This window comes from Chrysochloris asiatica, unplaced genomic scaffold, assembly GCF_000296735.1.
Source record: "Chrysochloris asiatica unplaced genomic scaffold, ChrAsi1.0 scaffold00227, whole genome shotgun sequence".
Classification (NCBI taxonomy): Eukaryota; Metazoa; Chordata; class Mammalia; order Afrosoricida; family Chrysochloridae; genus Chrysochloris; species Chrysochloris asiatica.
In genome coordinates, this window is record NW_006408745.1 from 4,264,002 (window position 1) to 4,285,368 (window position 21,367).

At 35.6% G+C, this 21,367-nt stretch overlaps 1 protein-coding gene across 3 annotated transcripts in view; it reads right to left on the reverse strand.

Moving 5' to 3' along the window:
* RASA1 (RAS p21 protein activator (GTPase activating protein) 1) overlaps nucleotides 1-21,367 on the reverse strand; it is a 203,983-nt gene that overhangs the window by 15,641 nt on the left and 166,975 nt on the right. For all 3 annotated transcript variants that reach the window (XM_006873189.1, XM_006873191.1, XM_006873190.1), the window contains 10 exons: nucleotides 18,442-18,519; nucleotides 16,382-16,539; nucleotides 15,706-15,782; nucleotides 13,332-13,504; nucleotides 12,839-12,998; nucleotides 9,302-9,444; nucleotides 7,688-7,803; nucleotides 6,901-6,987; nucleotides 2,686-2,753; nucleotides 817-905 (listed from right to left, as the gene is read on the reverse strand). In XM_006873189.1, coding sequence (XP_006873251.1) covers nucleotides 817-905; nucleotides 2,686-2,753; nucleotides 6,901-6,987; nucleotides 7,688-7,803; nucleotides 9,302-9,444; nucleotides 12,839-12,998; nucleotides 13,332-13,504; nucleotides 15,706-15,782; nucleotides 16,382-16,539; nucleotides 18,442-18,519 — 1,149 coding nt within the window. The remainder of the gene's footprint in view (nucleotides 1-816; nucleotides 906-2,685; nucleotides 2,754-6,900; nucleotides 6,988-7,687; nucleotides 7,804-9,301; nucleotides 9,445-12,838; nucleotides 12,999-13,331; nucleotides 13,505-15,705; nucleotides 15,783-16,381; nucleotides 16,540-18,441; nucleotides 18,520-21,367) is intronic.

Sequence of the window (21,367 nt, forward strand, 5' to 3'; positions counted from 1 at the left end):
ATGAAACAATAACTAACATTATATTCATCCCACTGGCAAAAATTGAAATGATCAGTATTACTGAGTTTTCCAAAAATGTGGAAAGCAACAAATTATTACTGGTGGTCAATCCTATAGTACAAAGCAAAAGTCTTAAAATGTACATACTTCTTTATTTAGTGATTTTACTCCAAAGTTAGTTTAAGGAAATAACTGGATGAGTCTGAACAGAAGTATAACTAAGGAGACTTGTTACAGCAATACTTGCAATACTGGCAAGGGAAAAAGCATTTTAGTTACTCTAAATATAATGTACCCAAATGCTGGATAGTAAGTAATCATTCGGAGTAATAAAGTGGGCTACACATGTTTCCAGATATATGAAGAAGTTTTTCAATATTAAAGCACAAAGCAGGTGACATAGTATATACCAGAATATTAATAATAGTCAGTATACTTAGAGGTAGCAGAATCATGTAGATTTTTAAAATAACTCATCAGCATATTTTATGTGTAATGAATATTTACTATGAAATAATAAAACAGATTTGGATATGTTTAAAAATATTCTGATTTTCATATTTATATTTTGGAGAACAGAAGTGTACTGAATTGTGAAAACATAAGTTTCTATAATGGCTAAAGGCTGGTTTTTGAAATTTTACTATTAAAATGTAAAATCTATAGATATTTAAAAATACAAACATATCAGTGAAAATATAAATTTTCTTTATGAAAAAGTCCACTGTTGATAGTTCACGTAAGCTGTATTTTATTGTTTGATCATGTCAAAATTTCATTTATAAATCAAATATTAAATTATCAAAATGCTTTTACCTTAGCTCCAAACTCCACCAGATTTGCTAAATTCTGCACAGACTTAGCCACTAAAATCAATGTTCTTGCAGCAATAGGAGATGGGGAATCTATAAGAAAAATGAATTCAGCTACTCACACCAATTCCAAAGGTATTTCCTAATAAACCATAATGAATTTAGCACTTAAGTATTTCTTTACCGTTAAAATACTAACATTTTTCCATTCAGAGCTTATAATGTTTTCTGAAAAATATATGACCTTATAATTCAAAAGAACTTGAGATAAAAGGGAAAAAATGGAATGCATTTTTATCAGAACCTTTAGATTTATCAAAAGGGTACTACTACAGAAGTCAGCAAGTCCCAATTGGATGGTAATATTTTATATTATTTCAAAACTTTATCTTCATTGCTAAAAAGACTGTGACACTCCACATTCCTTTAAGGGCAATTGCTAAAACTAGTTTTAACCCATTCAGATTCACAATCTGCAATCGAAGCAAATCCCTGCTCACAACCTCTACTGACTACAAAAAATCCACTCTGTAGCTGACGAGTACAGATAACGTCTAGGATCTTTATATTAAGGGGAAAAAACATGAACTTTGATATTCTTTTTTAAAAAATCAGGAAGCACTTTCCAACATAATACATATTTCAGGAAATAATTAAAACTGTCTGGCTTTTAAAGTTGTTAAGTACCGTGGAGTCGGTTCCAACTCATAGCGACCCTGCACAGGGTTTCTGAGGCTGTAAATCTTTACGGGAGCAGAAAGCCTCATCTTTCTCCCATGGAATGGCTGGTAATTTTGAACTGTCGACCTTGTGGTTGGTTAGCAGCCCAATTCCTAACCACTACACTACCAGAGCTCCTTGACTATTAAAGTTAAGCCCTGAAATTTAAGGGTTTTATTTAACAGTAAAAGCCTATATAGTATACTTAACTGCCTGACTTTTAGAACATACTCAGCATTTTAACCAGCAACTATAAATATACTGCCTATAGATGCAGAGGCCAACATTAAAAATCAATCTATTCAAAAGGAGTACAAATCTTTAATTCTTAAGAGATTCAACCATTTTAATAGTTGTCCTGGTATGTAGTACTGGACTATAACCACAAAGTTGATTATTCAAACTCACCAGCACTCCTCAGAAATGCTATACTGGGTTGCTATGTATCAGAACCAACTCAATGGAACTTAACAACAATATCAAAATACAGTTACAGGTATGTGATGGCTACAAAAGTCATTTTCTAAAGTATTTTTAACTATAACACTGAGCTTCAAATTAGTAAAAGAAAAATGACTCGAAGGACTCTGAGTCATCACATTCTATTATCACAGATTTCAATTTTCTCAAAGTCTTCAACATCTGAGTTGTGTCCTAGTGAACATGTGGGTAATAAAACCAAATTATTGGTTAAAATTGATTTAGTAAAGTTTAATATGGCCAACCAACACTACAGAAACCAGGGTCTCTTTCTTCATAAACACTCACAGAACACTACAGCAACTGAAGCTTTCATTTTAATTTGATGGTAAGTTCCAGCTTGCACTGACAGTGACTAGCTCTTCCCAACTTGCAAAACCAAACTGGAGACTGGAAATAGCCATTATGATCAGAGTCTGAGACACAGTTAAGTGTGGAAAAAAAGTGGAATGTGTCCCATGATGCTATCTCAGGCTTCATATATTAGATAGAAAGGAAGGCTAAAGAACCAAAAAGGAAGAGGGGATAAAAAAAAAAGGAGGGGTACTTTGGAATGCTTTATAACTCAATGACGAATAAAAACAAAAATCAGATTTAACAGAAAAATTCAAGTACTCTTACTAAGTAGGATCATATGATTTCTTTAATTGAAAATTCATCAAAAACTAATTACCTGAGATGATATTAAACATCCGTGGATACAGAATAGCAGGACAGATAAGTCGAAGGAAAACAAAACCACTAGATAGGAAGGAAAATTTTTCTTTAGAAACTTGCATTTTTGTGATGTTAAAAATATATATATAAAATCATTTTTGAAAACTATTCATAAAATTAAACTACCGGGAAACCCCAACATACTTGTTTTGGAAAAACAAAAGAACCATAAGCTCAAGTATTATATATTAAGAAGATACATACTTAAAAGTATTCACTTTTCCTAAATCTGTAATTTTAGATTTACTTCTAGAAGATGTTAAGTCATAGTATTTACTATTCCAATTTCTTTTTAATGTTTTATTGTGAATTATAAGATAGTTTACATGGGAGAACATTAGTTTTACATTTATTCTATCGTATATCGTTTCAATGCCATGGTTCCAATCCCCTCCATGCGTCATCAACCAACCAAAGGTTATACCCTGCAAGCCTTCCCCCTACACTAACCCCTCCAGTCTTCAGCACACAGTCGCTCTCCCTCTCTGGATCTAAAGTCCCCAGCTGCTCCATTGCTCCCTGTCATCATCTCTGCCTCCATCTCAGGCATCACTGCTTCTCTGGGTAGGGTCCTGCTCTTGGCTCTCCCCTGTTGATGGTCCTAGGGACCTCCGATCCTAGACTGGAAAGTTAATCACTCCCTTCCTTGCTATAAAACGTCTACCTTTACATTTCCAACCCTCACAATCAGTTCTGATAACAATTATTCACTTTTGTATCATAAGAGACCCATCTGCATTTCACTTAATCAGTCCTGCCTAGACAGAATGGATACTACTCACTAGAGATTCTGCCTTCCTCCTGGCCCTATGGCTCTAGGTTCCCTCTTAAAAGCTTGTAAGCTTATCACTTCTTGCCTTTGTAGCCCCCCCTCGTCCCATTTTGGGTAGCCAATGTCCAAGTTGCCCATCCCTGTGTACTCTGTGTGTGGAGGGGGTGGGAATGATGCTTGCTGTAAAGATTTGTTCCCTCTTTTGAGCTACTGCTTCCATAGGTATAGGTCAAGTTCATCAAATTGTATCAGATGACTCTTTTTGTCCTCTTCTTTCTTCTGGTTGAGCTCTGATCATCCAGTCATTGAAGCCAGGTCAAGTGGGTATTATCTGAAAGTGTGGGTGTTCTTGTGCATATGCCCTCTTTTTGTCAGCTGAACGCTTCACTCTCCACATTGTAGGGCTTAGCTCGCCGCTTCATTGCTGTTTTTCTCTCACTTCCCTTTATAGGTGACGAGTGTGGCTATTCTGACTATTTTTTATTCCAGGCTAATGGAATCAATGGCAGTGAATTTGGTTTGGTTTTGGAATGGAATTCTTGCATTGTGCAAACAACTTAATGTGCTCTGCTGCTAACTGAAAGCTTGGTTGTTCATGTTCACTCAGCAGCACATTGGAAGATAGGCCTGGTAATCTATTTACCAAAACATAGAGTCATTGAAAACCCTATGGAGCACAGTCCTACTCTGACATGTATGAAGCACCATGAATCCTGATATGGTGTTGTAGGATAAGCACTGGACTACTAACCTCAAGGCTAGCCATTCAGACCCACTAGTTCCCTGCAGCAGCTAGAGGGTTTGAACTGCTGACTTTTTAGTTAGCAGTTCAGTACTTACCACCCTATAACACAACACTATAAAAAGCTTACTAGAGACAGAAATTATCACTATGAGCAAAAAATGCCCCTTAAAATACCTCTCCATTAATCAATCCACAGTAGGATTTCCTGTTGTTTGCTTCACAATTATACTTGCTGGAAACTTATACGTTACTGAAAATTAACACTGTACATGACAACTAAAACTTCACTGTACGCTTGTAATTCTTTATCTTCATCTAATCAAGGCTAACGAGTCCTAGTGTGGCACTGCGGGTTAATGTGCTTGCAAACCAATTATTTGCAACACTGCAGGTTAATGTGCTGCAAAGTCAGTATGAATTGTAAGGTCGACGGTTCAAGCTCACCAGCCGCTCCTCAGAAACCCTATACTGGGTCACCATGAGTCAGAACTGGAAGCAACACGATGACACTTATCAACAACAACAACAATCATTGCTAAAGGAGCACTGTGGTTCTGTAGGATAAGCACTGGAATATTAACCTCAAGGTTGGTAGTTTGAGCCCAACAACCTCTTTGTAAGAGAAAGATGAAGCTCTCTACTCCTGCAAGTATTTATAGCCTTGGGAATACCTATACAAGGTCGCTAAATTGGAATTAGCTAGACGGCACAAAACAACAACAATCACTGCTAAAATTCAGAAATACAAAGCCAATAATTTTTAAATATTTATATCTCAACTAACCAAAATGTATTTTGCCTATGAAAAAAGAAGCCCTTTTAAAAAATTCAGACCAGGGGCAAGATTAACGTACATTTTCAAAAATAACTCTATTATTAATTGGTCTTTGGCGGTTGCCTGATTTTTTATGGGATGTAATATGACCAGCAGTGTGTAGTCTACTTTATAATAAGTTACATTATTTTGAAACTGCTGCAGATGGCCAGCAGTACCAATGCTTTGGCACTAAACTTTCAATTGCACTGAATGAGTCTGGGTCTATTTTAATATAAGCTTGCAATAGTGTTAAGAATAACAGCTGGGTCTTACAAGGTTTACCCTTAGCTTCACCTTTACCATTAACTTTCTGTCAATCCCAACCCATAGCAAACTCTGTAGAGGGTCTTCTGAAAAGTCACTGTTGAATTACTACTGCTGCTGACCTTGCAGTTTAAACCACCCTTGCGGTCGAGTGCTTATCCTGCAGTGCCACACCATGATTCTAACTTTCTGTACAGCTTTAAGCAAACAATTTAACCCCTCCAGAACTACTTCTTCATTAGAAAAATAAGTTAGAATACAGTGAAGTCTCTTAATATAAGCTCCAAAAATTTCATGACCTACTAAAGCAATTCTTTCTCATACTGCACAATGGGCAGAGTGAAACAACAGAAAGGATCTGGCTTTAGAACTCTGACTGAATACTAACTAGTCTGGAGTCAAAGACTATACTACAAACCAATCTAGAGGGTTCCATTATTGCTCTTCCATCTTAGCACCAAATTGACTGTGAGTCATACAGGGAGGAGGTGCATGAAGTTATCTAAAGATTTTGTTAGTTATGAAACTTCTAAGATATTTCTATAAAATTTTCAAATACTAAACAGAATATAAATGAACATTCAGGTTCTGAAAACAACAGGCTGTTAAGTGCCATTGAGTTGGTTCTGAATCAAAGCGATATCCTGTATAGGGTTTCTGAGGAATGGCTGGCAAGCTTGAACCACAGACCTTGGGTTCAAACTGATTTTGAATTCCAGCACATTAACCTACAGCACAATACCTGGACTCCAAACAAAAGGTAGTAACTTCTAAAAAAAGTATAAGTTAAAAAAATTATGTGAATAAAAAAATAATTCAACAAGGCACCATCATAAAAATCAAAGAAAAAGACGTTAGATTGTATGTAGTTGTTATTAGGTGCCATCAAGTCGGTACCAACTCATAGCTACTCTATACACAACAGAACGCAACACTGCTCAGTTCTGGGCTAACCTCACAATTGTTGCCACCACTTTAGCAATCCATCTCACTGGAGGTGGCGGGGAGGGGGGGCTTCCTTTTTTTTTTTTTTACAAAATATGATATCCCTCTCCAGTGACTGGTCCAAAGTATGAGAGACAAAGTCTGGCCAACCTGGCCTCCAAGGAGAACTCTGGCTGTAAAAGAACAAACACAGATCTGTTTGTTCTTTTGGCAACCCATGGTAGTTTCAATATTGTCCTCCAACACCATAACTCAAATACTCAATTCTTCTATGGTCTTACTTATTCACTGACCAACTTTCACATGCATATGAGGTTATTGAAAATACCATGGCTTGGGTCAGGCGCACCTTAGTCCTCAAGCTGACATCTTTGCTCTTCAACACGTTAAAAAGGTCTTGTGCAGCAGATTTGCCTAATGCAATACATCGCCTGATCTCTTGACTAACCAGAAGGTTAGCAGTTCAAATCCACTGCAGCTCCTTGGAAACCCTATACAGGGTTGTCATGAGTCAGAACTGATTAGACAGCACTTAACAAAAACATTTTTTTTCTAATTTTCATAATTATCCACTCAACTATTAGTTTGCTATATATAATAATGTAATGAATATATTGTCTGGCCTTACCTAACAACTCTGGTTCTCATAGTGGTGTTTGTTGGCCACTTGTGTTGAACAGATTTCTGTAAACACCCATAAATATATCTCAGTGTCCTGCCAAAACAACACAATTATCTCAGTACAAAAAAACAAGTGAAAATACTCACCTCATTGCAGCCAAGAACCACAATGAAATGCAATTGGCCTTTCCCCCCAAAGAAGTAAATTGCTTTAAGTATGAGAGTCACATTTAGCTAGGGACCAGAAAACATGTTTTTATTATAAATTTATTTAGCCAACATCTTAACATTTACTTTGAAAGAAAGGATTCTATGTTTCAGATTACATCTGCATTCTAATGAAAAGTATGAAACAAGTATGTATTGAATGAGGAGACACTATTACTCTAAGTTTCAGGAAGACAGATTTTGGCTTCAGATAACAAGTCAATGTCTACCTGAACATGGGAGGTCTTTAAGCAGATGTGAATGATTATCAAGTACACATTTTGAAGAAATTCAGGCATAGACTAAATGGATGATGTGTCTTTCACCACTCCTCCCCCCTCCCTCTATCATGCATCATACAATGCTGGCCTTTTATAAAAAACTGGGTTTATTTTATGTAGACTATTTCACTCTAGTTTAATTCACTCCTTTCTTTAAACACAATTCATCATATAAAGATTAATATGCATTAACTTTTTCAGAATTTAGTAACATCAGAACATGAAAAGTTTTCATACATTTTAGATATGCACATTTTCCAAAATGCAGATAAACAATTTCTTGTCAAATTAAATTTTTTAACTTACGGAGGAAGTATTTCTGAAGCCATGAATATTTTCTCTACAAGTTCTGAAAGTATGTTCAACAGGTGTGTTAAATTAGTGTTCACATCTTCATTTTTTTCTAACTTTGATGGACTTAACTAAGAAAAGGAATAAATCAACATAAGTTCATCTTGTCATCTTGGCAATGACAAATGCAAATGAATAAAGGTAACCAAGGAGTTGCAGTTTTTACCACTATTTCTCCTTTTTTTTTAAAAAAAAAATGGGAATTTTTAAATAGTTTTTAAAATCTCTGGTAACATCTTGTATTCTCATTACCCAATTTAAGGGTCCTGGTGTGGAATTATAGGATAACCACTGGACTGCTAACCACATTACCCACAAAGTTGGCAGTTCAAACCCACCAGTCCCTCTAAAAAAACCAAAGACAGAGTCACTATGAGTCATAACCAGTTGCATGGTACACAATGACAACTACATCCAACTTAACAACAAGCACTAATTATACAATAATTTCCTGTTGCTGCTTTGGGATTAATCCCAATATTCCATTCTATTTTGTTACCGTACTTTGCAATAAATTTTTACAAGCACACAAAGTTGGATTTGACTATATTTATTTATTTAAAATATTGCATTCTCAGCTAGGAGGCAAGGATAAAACAAAAGCAAAACACAGAAATAGTGGCCACTTCCTAACAAATCAGTTGCTGTTGCTGAGTGCCATTGAGTTAGTTCTGATTCATAGTGACCCTGTATAGGCTTTCCAAGGAGTAAGGCTGGTGGGCCTGAACTGCAAACCTCATGGTTAGCACTCCAGTGCTTATCCTACAGCACTACACCAGGACTCAAAATCTATTAAAAAGATTTAAATAGGAAAAAAGATTGCCATACAATTACTATAAAATAAATCAGTCATTGTTAAGTGTACTCAAGTTGGTTCTGACTCATAGAGACAACTGTATAGGGTTTCCAAGAAGCAGATGGTAGATTTTAATTGCAGACATTGTGGTTAGTAGTCCAGTGGTTATAGCATCAAAACATCAAAACGTAAAGACTTTTCTGAATGAGATGAAACTTATTCAATACAAAATACCATAGACTCATGAGCCTTTCCTAAAACTATGTAACTATGACATAGTGTCACTATGAATAGTTCTAGTTAATTTCCCAGTTCAGTCAACAATGGTGTTCCTCCAGGTTTCCAACACTAAATCAATTTATTAGTAAACACTGACATAAAAACATTCAAGAACAAAGATGTTTACAAAGTGCTACATAGAACTTTACTAGGTCATACAATAAATCTCTTAATAATATTTTCTCTACAAGTTCAATTTATGCACACTTTCTGAAAGCCACATAGAAGTAACATAATGTACAGTAAGGGAAATGACAATGTACGTTCAGAAGTTTCTGTCTGCTGTAACACTATGGTTTTTATATCCTAGAATAACAAGCATCTTTTGAAAGTCTGTTTTGCATAACATTTTTATAAATTAATTATAGAAGATATAACTGCTCTGATGAATAATTTTAGAACATGAATATTATCCTTAAAATATAATTACCTTTTAAATCATTACCTATTAAAATATGTTCTCTGCTGAAATACTTAAAACATGTAATTCTTACCTCACAAGACTGCTTGCTTTCCATAATCTTTAAAATAGAATCCTTCAAAGCATGATGAACAAATTGCGTAGCAGTGGCTTTCATATACTGCTCCATCAAGGTGCTTGCAAGTGTTGTGGCTCGAAACAGAGTAGTAGCTTCATCTACATAAATAATTATAAGTTTTTGTAAAGTATTATACTAAAGTGAACAAAACTGGAGATGAAATAAATTCATTTTTCTTCAACTACCAGATAATTGTAGCTATTTAAATGCTTATTAAAGTACTGAAATACTGCTTTTTAAAGACATATATCTATAGACTTCTGCAAATGACATTTACATTCATTACTTCACTAAATTATGAACAGGAGAAAAAGTTTCACATGAATTGTAACATGAAAAAAAAAAAAGCCTCAGAATGGTTAAGTGACTTACTAAGGTCAAACAACCTGTTAGTGAGCAAGGTCCCAGCTTTGCTGCCTATTGATCTCATGCTTTTAAAAATTTATGTCAATTCCTCAAATTAGAATACAACATAAAATTCCAGTATAAATTAAATTGTTAACGTAAAACACTATTTTGTTGCCATTGTTGTTTAGTGCCTTCGAGTCAATTCAAATTCATAGTGATCCTGTATAGGGTTTCCGAAGCTTTTTAAATCTTTGTGGGAGCAGAATGCCACATCTTTCTGCTGTGGAACAGCTGGTGAGATCAAATTGCGGACCTTGTGGTTCACAGTCCAGGGTGCATATCTAAGGGAAGTCCCGTGCACCCAAAACAGTATTAATGAGTGTCAGTAAAATTTGCTAAAACATGAATATTACAGAAAAGACCATCTACGTTTAAAGTATGTACTATCACTTAATCCATTCCTTAATATATCCATGACTCAATGACATTTAACAACAACACATCTATATATTCTACGATTAGAAGGAAAGAACTAGGCTTTACAGTTTACTTATAAATTGTATACAGAAATAAGCACTATTAATAAGTTAAAGTAGTAGAGGAAAGCAAGTTATTCTGGCATATTTGTTAAGACATTTATAAAGCACTGTGTATCCTCTGATGTTGCCTGGGAACTACCAATCTATGTTGTTGTTGGTGTTAAGTGCCATAGAGTGGTTCCAACTCATAGCGACCCTGTAATAAGGTTACCCAAGGAATAGCTGGTGGGTTTTGACTGCTGACCTTGTAGTTTGAAGTCCAGTGCTAATACTATAGAGCCATACCAGGAGTTCACCTATATATGGAAGTTAAAAATAAAATGTAGCTGACACTCAACTACTGTGCAGTGAATTAGTAAATAAAAAATAAAGAGTATTATCCTTGATAATCAATCAGTATAGGCCACTGACCTCAGTAAGGCAATCACATTTTATGGCTGTGTTTTAACATTAATTTGCCATTACAAAAACCTCTATGATAAATACTAGCCTCCATTATTAGCTAGCAAACAAAGGTGAGCCAAAAAAACAAAGCTCAAAATGTGAAGCTACTGTTTCTTGACACAGAATCCATCAAGGCTATATACCTCTGAAGGGGTGTTTTCATGTAACTCTTCCCCACAAAATTTCTGTTTTCTTCAATTTATACTACATTTAAAAAAAAGTTTTGGAAAACTCAAATAGTGTTCCTTTTTAATGTTCTTTGATTTGGGGGAACAAAAAGAAGACAGAAGGGGCAAGATCAGGGCTGAAGTGTAGATGGGGTAAGGTCTCCCAATGAAATTATTTTAGGATAGCCCTTGCTACCCTCAAAAAATAAGCAGGTACATTATCATGATAGAAAACAATTTCTTGGCACAACTTTCCTGTCCTTGAGAAAATCTATCAAAACTACTCCTTGGGAATCCCCCCCAAAAAACCCTCCAAATAGATGCTATAATCTCCTGATATGACCGGTCTTGAATTTAACTGGTCCAAGCAGATCTCCTGGGAAGCGTTCTGATTGGACCTTTGTTCTCTAGATCGTATTGGTCAATCCAAAGTTACTCCTGCTTGGTTAAGACTTATTAAATAAAAGCATCTTCAGTATCTTCGATACTGCTTAAAAACCACTGATCTTTCCACAATGCTTATAGCACCCATCAAAATGAAAGCTTGCTTAGGCCAAGATGTTCACTTAAAATTGAAAATGCCAAATCATGTGTGAATCTAACTTAAGTAGTTATCACATCAATGTTAATTCTTCAGTCTTCTCCGACCAGTTTCTAGACTTTTGCTATTGTTTTTTCATTCATCAAGGCTGATATTCCACCCTCTTTTGATTCATCTCTGATGTCTTCTCCACTTTCCTTAAAATGTTTGATCTAAAATCTGTTGCATTATGTGGGACAGTATCCCCATAAACTTGTTGCAAAGCTTCAGTGATTTAAGATGTTCAACCTCGTTTTGTTAAAAATCTGGTATTAGCTCTGACCTCAAAATTATTTTCTTTATAGTTCTCGGCAACTACTACCAACTTCTCTGAAAGGGATCACATTAGAAGATTCCATACACAATGGGAGATAGACAATGTGGAACAAAACTCAAAATTTTAAAAAAGACCAAGCTTACTGGTCAGAAAGAGACTGGAGAACCCAAGACTATGGCCCTCAGCCACCCTTCAGTTTCAGAATAGAAATCATCCTTGTGGCCCAATTTTCAATCAAGCAGTGGATAGGTATATAGGTGGACAACACTAGTGAAATATGCTAACTATGGAATGATCCACCATTGAACATCTAAAGAGCTGCATTTAACTGGGAACAAAGTTCAGCACTTGGGAAGGAGTGTGGGATGGAAACAGGAACCACATGGAGGGAGTGGGTAACTGCTGTCTCACATCAAGGGAATTGCAAACATTGAGATGAAACAAAGTGTGTGATATATTGGATATAAAATGGATGATATGCTCGGTAAACGTTCACTCAATTGACAATAAAAAGTTTCCAAAAAAAAACTGTTATCTTCAATAACACAAAAAGTATCCTTATTTTTAAAGGCACCTTACTTAGTCCAAGACAAGTGTTTTGATCCATCTGAGAGAACCTGTCTGTAGCCACACACTGTCCACAGAGACAAACTTAAATGCTTCTTGTTTGGAATAAACTCCTGCATGTATAGGAACCTTAGTAGCAATACTTTTTAACTTACCTTAATGAAATTGTTAAAACTAGCATTCCAATTGCTTTTTTTCATGAAGGAAAAATAGAAAAATAATTTATTTTGCAAGATTATTAAACAATATATTTAAAGATGAAGTCATCCATGTATACTTTATATATAAAATCTAACCCTATTTTTAAAATAAGAGAACAGTCGCTGGAGAAGGATGTCATGCTGGGTACGGTGAAGGGTCAGAGAAAAAGAGGAAGACCCCCAACGAGATGGATTGGCCAGGTGGCATCATTGATGGCATCAAGTGTGGCAGTGGTAGTGAGGTTGGCCCAGGATCGGACAATGTTTCGTTCTGCTGTGCATGGGGTCGCTATGAGTCGGTTCCGACTCGATGGCACCTGACAACAACAACATTTTAAAAAAACCATCACATAACACACTGATACTTTACCTTCCATGCTTATTTCTCTGTCATTTAGTGTACATAGCAACAATGATTCAAGCTTTTCATGACGAAATATCTTCAGCAAGATGCTAGCCAGTAGTGTTCGGTCTTGTCCACACACATGTGATAATGCATAGACTACATGAAGTTCTTTTTGTAGTATAAGCTAAAAACAACATCAAAAAAGGCTGTTAAAAGTATGTAGCATTAAGCATTTTCAGTGAGAGCAGCATGAAATGTGTCTTGAATATTCTTCTATTTATAAGTATGTTCTATTTTAATACATTAAAAATAGAATGCACTTTTAGCCTACATATTTCTAGTCTTTTAAGGCCAACAACATACTATTATACAAAACTGTATTTTTTAACCTTCTCTGGTTGTCCATTGGCTATTAAGCACTTAGATTACTATATTTAACTTCGTGAATCTTGTTAAAATGTTTAATATTTGTTAATAATGCCATAAAAAATAATTGGGCTGGTAAATAACTTAATACCTCTTTAAATTCACTGTACTCTTCTTCTGGCATGATTTTTTCCATGGAATATCGTGCTCGGACACGCAAGGATCCTGGTTCAATACCTTTTAATGGTATGTGGGAGCTGAGCAGAAACCATTCATCTGTGGCATGTCCTTTTTGTAATCGACTCAACTGGCAACGCATAAATACTTTGATAGAAAAACATCAAATAATTATTATCTAAAAAAATGGCACTATAATTAGTCACATAAATGAATTTTCCTGATGCTCAGTCTCTATAGTGTTAAATGCATTTTATTAAAGGAGTTTTCAAAAACATAAAAGATTCGATATTCATTCATTTACTGAATGCCTACTATGCTGTGAGAGGTAAGGACATGAGATACAGATATGATTAGGACACAATCTATGACACCATGGAGGTCAGTATAACTAGGGCGGCAAGAACTCAAATTACAATGGAGTGTGATTAAGTGATCTAACAGTGGTTAGTGCTACTGCAGTATAAAGAAATAAGTAAATTAGCCTGTTGTTGGTGTCATAAAATGCCATGGAGTCAGTTATGACTCACAGCGATCCCGTACAGGGTTTCCGAGGAGCAGCTGGTAGGTTTGAAACATCAACTTTTCAGGTCACAGTCCAGTGTTTATCCTACAGGGCCACACCAGGAGTCCAGGTTAGCCTTGTTGTTGTTAAGTGCTGCTGAGTCGATTCCGACCCATAGCGACCTAGTATAGGGTTTCCAAGGAGCAGCGATGAGCTTGAACTACAGCCTTGAAGTTCAAATGGCTCTGCAGTCTGGTGCATTAACCCACAGCGCCACACCAGGACTCCCAAACTATTCAATAGCCTTGGTGGTGGTGGTTATGTGCTGTGGAGTCGGTTCCGACTCATAGTGACCCTGTACAGGGTTTCCGAGACTGTAAATCTTTATGGGTGCAGAAAGCCTCATCTTTCTCCCGTGGAACAGCTGGTAGTTTCGAACTGCCTTAGGTGGTTAAAAATCCATTCCAAACAGGTATACCCTCACTCAGCTTTTTTACAAGATCTGGGGGTGTGGCTAAATACAAAGAAGATGTAGCCGTGTTGGTGGGGAACAGATGTATTGCAAACAGAAGGCATGGCAGATGCTTTTAAAATCTTCAAGTCCATGGACAATTTTAAGGACTAGAAGGAAGCTGTTACGGCTTTTGAGAAGGACATACAATTATACAGTGGAAGTGGAGGGTGTTAGATCAGCAAAGGGTTTTTCTTGTGTGTCATTATTAGGAATTTGAATTTTATCTTAAAAGTAAAGTACCACTAAAAAGTATTAAGCAATAGTATATAAATAACAGAATAATCATTTTATGCAGAAAAAGTTAGGCTTTGATCTTTATATGATTTCCTTCCATGAGCCTGACTTTTAAGATAGTATTAACCTAATTTATTCTGACATGAATTGCTAAAATACCCTGCCTACTGCTTCAAAAACAGGACAAGAAAAGGTGTGCTGCTGAAGGCAAAACTGAGAGTTTAACTACCAAAAGTGGATATATAAAATACTCACACGTCAAAGACTATTTTGTTTAAATAGAGTATTCTTTACAACCACTTTATAAGGGACTTATATTCTGTGTTGTTGTTAAGTGCTTTCAAGTCAGTTCTGACTCACAGCGACCCTGTAATAAATACGGTTTTCAAAACGCACATGGGTTTGAACCACCAACCTTGTACTTAGCTGTCTAGTGCTTATCCTACAGTGCCATGTTTTTGTTGTTAAGTGCTGTCAAGTCGGTTCTGACCCATAGCAACCCTGAACAGGGTTTCCGAGGCTGTAAATCTTTACGGGAGCAGAAAGCCTCATCTTTCTCCCGTGGAGCAGCTGGTAGTTTCAAACTGCTGACCTTGAGGTTCAGAGCCCAATTCATAACCACTATGCTACCAGAGCTCCTTATGTGTTATCTATGTTGTTGTTGTTAAGTGCCGTAGAGTCGGTTCCGACCCATAGTGACCCTGTACAGGGTTTCCGAGGCTGTAAATCTTTAGGAAAGTATAATATAACCTAAAACGTAGCTAAAAGGTAGGTGAGGAAGTACCACAGAGAAATACACATGTTAATATTGTAGTGTTATCGCTATTCTTAGGAGTGATGCATTCAGAAAGGTGAAGAGATGAATATTTTAAACATAAGGGATTACGTTTATAATATGTACAGTTTAGCCATTTTAGTCTTTTTTCATAACCTTATACACTTTATAAACAAAAATATTTTTTAAAAAACACTTAAATTACATTACATGCACTTATAATTTTCTTGACTTTTGAAATTTCTATAAAGCTCTGAATTTTAAAAGAACATACACAAAATACACTTCATTTAGAAGTAAAATTTTTTTTATCAACTTACAAATATCAGGATCTTTGCTTTTCTTTGTTTTATTACTAAGAGTTATTTCAAATCTGTTGATATCAGGAGGAAGATCACTAAAGGAGAACAAGGATGAACAGAATTAACAAAATATTCTGACATTATACTACCTGATTTGCTTTAGTTCTGACATCAAAACTGACTTATTTCTGCTAAACAACTTGAATGTCTTCAACTTGACAGTAGACTGAAAATATGTTTTATGATTTGGTATGCAGGAACACAAAGAGCAAACTATACACTTTCCCTACCATCTTTAGTCTCCTAAAGTAGCAACAATTCCTTCAAGTAAGTCCTGAGAGTGCTACTAAACATTTTGTGTAAAAGAGTTAATAAATGTTTTGAATGTATCAATAATGCTGATTCAGATTAATGACTAGGTGAAAAACCAACAACTCAAGGGCTTTGCTAACAAAAGTGAGTCAATATAACACTATTAAAACATCTGAACCTGGCAACTTAATTCTGACAGTTTAGATACAGAGGCAGAAAACAGGATGAAGAAACAATACAGAAAGCCTTAATTTTCTTACACGGAGTTGCTAGTGGGTTTGAACTATAGATCTTGTGGTTAGCAGTTCAATGCTTATTTTACAGCATCACATCCTACTCCTTAAAATAAAATGACTCAATGCAATGATAAAATGAGACTTACTCAAAGACAAACTCTTCAGACCAAACAGGGTTCTGACCTTCTCTTGCATGAGTTTTTGCTACCTGGACACTATTCAGGTAGATGTTACAATAAGGGTTAGTAAAATGTTTTACTGGGAGCTTATGGGCTTCTTCAATGTGTAAACCAAGACTGCTGACCTAAAGAAAACATAACAATAGTTACTCAAGATTCAAGATTTAAGCTGTAGGTTTCAAAAGTGATCACTGTGAACAAAAGCCCAATAAAATAATGTTTTCCCCCAATTTTCAGATATCAAACATCAATTCTGTATTCCCTTTTATGTGACCTATTATATAAAATTCAACAATCAAAGCCTTTAAAATAATATGTACCTTTACAAATATAACAATGTAACTTTACAAGTTATTTCTCCAATTATATTCTTGTAAAAATCCAGAAAGATACCATTTCCCACAAAACAATGGTTCACAGAAAGTAAAAGATGAAAATTAGGGAGATCATATTTCTATAAAGGGTCTTAGAGCTAAAAAGTACTTTTCAAAAACCGAATCTGTCTCTTCATCTTACAGAAAAGGATACAAATCCAAGAAGTTAAGTTCTCTGATAGGAATATAAGTTGTGAGCCATGTATCTCCTAGTATTATGTCATCTCTTTGACACCTACTGCTTGTGTGGCCTTGTAAAAGTCATCACTTCACTTTCCTCAAATGTAAAATGTCAACATTACAAGATTGTTATAAAGTTTAGAAACTATATATGTACAGCATGTAGCAGTATACCTAACATATAAAAAGAGCTCATATGGTATTGTTGTTGTTGTTGTTAACTACCATAGAGTCGGTTCCGACTCATAGTAACCCCGCACAGGGTTTCCAAGGCTGTAAATCTTTACATAAACAGAAAGCCTCATCTTTCTCCCACAGAACAGCTGGTAGTTTCAAACTGCTGATCTTGAGGTTGGCAGCCTGACTCGTAACCACTACGCTACCAGAGATATGATTATATCACATTTTACCGACAAATGACAATTTCATGGCTTAAGTATCACACAAGACTCATCTTGTTTTTTAAATTCAGTCTGATTTGCCATAGCTTACAAAATGTTACAGTATGTTTTGAGGTCTCATACAGATTATTTTAAAGAGGGAATTTCAAAAAGTTACTGGAACAATTTTAGTTCTATTTTTAACAAACTTTTTTGAGGTCCACTCATATGATTAAATGTCTTTAGGGAAGGGCCAGCCTTTTAATTACAGGGACTACTGAGTAACCTTTAATATTAACCATTTAACAACTCCTGATAGAAAACTATGCTAAGTTCACTGAGCTTAACAGGAAATTTCTATTAATAGAACAAAAATCACTTTCACTAATAAATACTGTAGTAAAAAACTAAGAATGTCAAAGTGTGTTTGACATTCTTCTTGGAATTATCTAGACTAACTACCAAAAAAAAAAGGGAGCAAAGAAATGGAGACTATAAACTTGACCCTACATACCTGAGAAGATAAACTGTAGCTCTGATTCTTCATAAATTTAAGTAAAAGGACATTTTAAGGTATCAATAAGATAGGGTTCTACTAAGAGTTATGCAAAAAGGATTCAAAAGCAATTACAATGTAATCCCACAAATTTATTAGGATTAGTAAGTCAAACGAACTTTTCAATAAATACATTCTAGTTCTCCTTTTACAAAAAATATCAAAATAATTTTTAGAGAGAAAAGAATATAATAAAAATATGCAAAAGACTACTTTGTTGTTATTAGTTTGGTTTTGTTTTATTAAGTAGAAAAAAAATAATCCTTAGAATTCATCCCCAAAACTGAAATCATGAATCAAGAAGCCAGCAGGTATATAAAGAACAACCTCTTCATAAAGAAATAATTACTTCGTCTGCTACTGAAACTAGTGGTAATATGGCCTTAAAATTCTTGAATATATAAACCTCACTGAAGAATTCTAAAGTATTTGAACATGTTACTTAAATAATTCAAATGTAAATACAACAAAGAACATAAAGAGTAAAGTGACAGAACAAAATACGAGCATTACAAATGAGAGAAAAGAATGTTTCACCTGACGCAGGCGTTTATTAGATGTCCCTGGACTACTTTTTCGTAAATTGCAAAATGCCTGCAGACCTTTCATCCAGTCCTAAAAAAAAAATAAAAAATAAATAACAGCATTTAAAACATATTATACATTATTCAGCCTTCAGACATCAGTTTTTAAATTAAAAACTTTTTCTCCACAATGCCATTTCTAAGAGTACTTTGTTATATTGGGTCCTAATAAAGTAAAACACTAACTAAAACAATTATAATAGTTCTTTTAAAAATGTGTGTATTTTTGTAGAATATCTAAGTTAATGCCAAGTACACCAAGGAACGGCCTTTAATTAGCCACAAACATATTCAAAGAGACCAGTCCATTCAAACAAATACGACCTTGGACAAAAAAATGTATTTGTATGCAGTCCTGGTGTGGCATTATAGGATAAGTGCTAGAGCACAAAGTTTAGTTTGAAACTCAAGGTTGGTGGTTCAAACCCATGACCTATTAAAAAATCCCATATAGGGTTGATAAGAGTTGGAACGGATTCAATGGCACTAAACAATAACAAACTGGTTCCAGAAGTGCAAGGGTTTGCAATCAGGTGGTAACCTACAGGCTGGCAGTTCAACCCCAACTAGTAGCTGTGGAAGAAAAAACTAGTGATCTGATCTGTAAAAAAAGGAAGACTCTATGGGGCAGGTCTACCCTATAAGAGCATGTGGTTACCATGAGTTGGAACAAATTGGTTGTTTTGTTTTTTTTTTTTTCACTGCTGGTATATATAAAGCTGTTACTTAAGGTGCCCTAAGGTATTTTTTAGATATACCTTAAAATATACATTAGACACTAAAGACAAAAACCACAAGAGCTGTGGGATGACATCAAGAACAGCATACATGAAGAAAGCAAAAAGTCATTAAGAAGACAATAAAGAAGGAAAAGGTCAAAATGGATGTAAGAAAAGACACTGAAACATGCTCCCCAGCATAGAGATACAAAAGCAGATGGAAGACATGGGAGATACAAAAGCTGAATAGAAAATTCCAAAGGTAAACTAGAGAAGACAAAATGTGCAAAGATCTGGAGTCAGAAAACCAAAAGGGAAGAACACGCTCAACATTTCTCAAGCTAGGAGAAATGAAGAAAAAATTCAAGCCTCGAGTTTCACTATTAAAGGATTCTCTGGGAAAATTACTGAATGACGCAGAAAGCATCAAAAGATGATGGAAGGAATACAGAGTAACTATACCAAAAGGAAATGGTTGATGCTGTATAGTTTCAAAAGGTAGCCTATGATCAAGAGCCAAAGATACTGAAAGAAGAAGTCCAAGGTGCACTGAAGGAATTAGCATAGAACAAGGCACCGAGAATTAATGGAATACAGAGTGAAATCTTTTAACAAAGTGAGGGGCACTAAAGGCACTCACTCAACTTTGCCAAGAAATATGGAAGTTGTGGTGTTGGAGGAGAATAATGAAAGTACCATGGGCTGCCAAAAGAACAAACGACCTGAGTCGGAAGAAGTATAGCCAAAATGCTCCGTGGAGGTCAGGATGGCCAAACTTAAACTATTTGACTTTTGTTGTTGTTAAGTACCGTCCAGTCAGTTCTGATTCACAGTGACTCTATATAATGTTTTCAAGAACCAGCTAGTGCATTTGAACAGCCAATTTGTAGTTAGAAGTCCAGTGCTTATCCATTTGACTTTTAGCGGTATATACAAATGTGGAAAATAGAAGCGTATGTATAAATACAATTTTAAAAATGCTCTGTATATCCTGGTATGGAGCTATAGGATAAGCAATGAACTGCAACTACAACGTCAGTGGTTCAAAGCCACTAGCTGCTACTTGGAAATCTTACATAGAGGCTTGGTATGAGTCAGAACTGACTTCATGGCACATAACAACAACTGTAAATATAAAGCTAAGTACTGAAATGCCATCAGGTATGTAGTATCTTTACACATGAAGAAGGGAAGAGGGAAGAACACTTGGAGAATAAGATACTTAAATTTAAATTTCCATTTCTAATACAGTTTCTAACAGTTAAAAATAATGATAAAAGATTACTAAGTGTGTTGAGGCCTACTTTTCCCATCTGCAAATTCAGGATACCAAGGCACTGTCATCAAGTTGATTCGGATTCATAATGATCCTATCAGACAAAGAAGAATTGCCACATAGGGATTCCAAGTCTGTAATCTTTATGGAAGCAGACTGGCACAACTATCTCCCATGGAGCAGCTGGGGGATTTGAACTGCCAACCTTTCAGTGCACAGTTGAGAAAATTAACCACCTTACAACTATGGTTTCTAACATTCAGGATAGCACCAAAACTACTCACTGAGACCCTATAAAGGGTTTCGAAAACATTCTAATTTTCTCCCTTGGAGTAGCTGGTAGCTGAATGCCTAACAGCCACTCGTCTGTCAGTTTGTCGTACTGTGGTGGCTTGTGAGTTGTGGTAATTCTGGAAGCTATGCTACTGGTATTTTAAATACAAGCAGGGTCACCCATGGTGGACAGGTTTCAGATAAGCTTCTAGACAAAGACAGACTGAACTACTTCCGAATATTTAGTCACTAAAAAACTTATGAACAGTAGAGGAACACTGTCAGATACAGTGTCGGGAAATGAGCCCCTCAGGTTGTTAGGAACTAAAAATGCGACTGGGGAAGGGCTGCCTCCTCAGAGTACAGTTGACTGTGATGACGCAACAAATGGAGTAAAGCCTGTGGGGAAAAAGCCTACAGGACCTTCATTTGCTGATGGGGCACAACTCAAAATAAAGAGAAACAGCTGTAAACATCCAATGAAAATCGAACACGGAATGTACGAAGCATGAATATGGGAAAATTGGAAGTTGTCAAAAATGAAATGGAACGCATGAACATCGATATCTTAGGCACTAGTGAGCTGAAATGGACTGGTATTGGCCATTTTG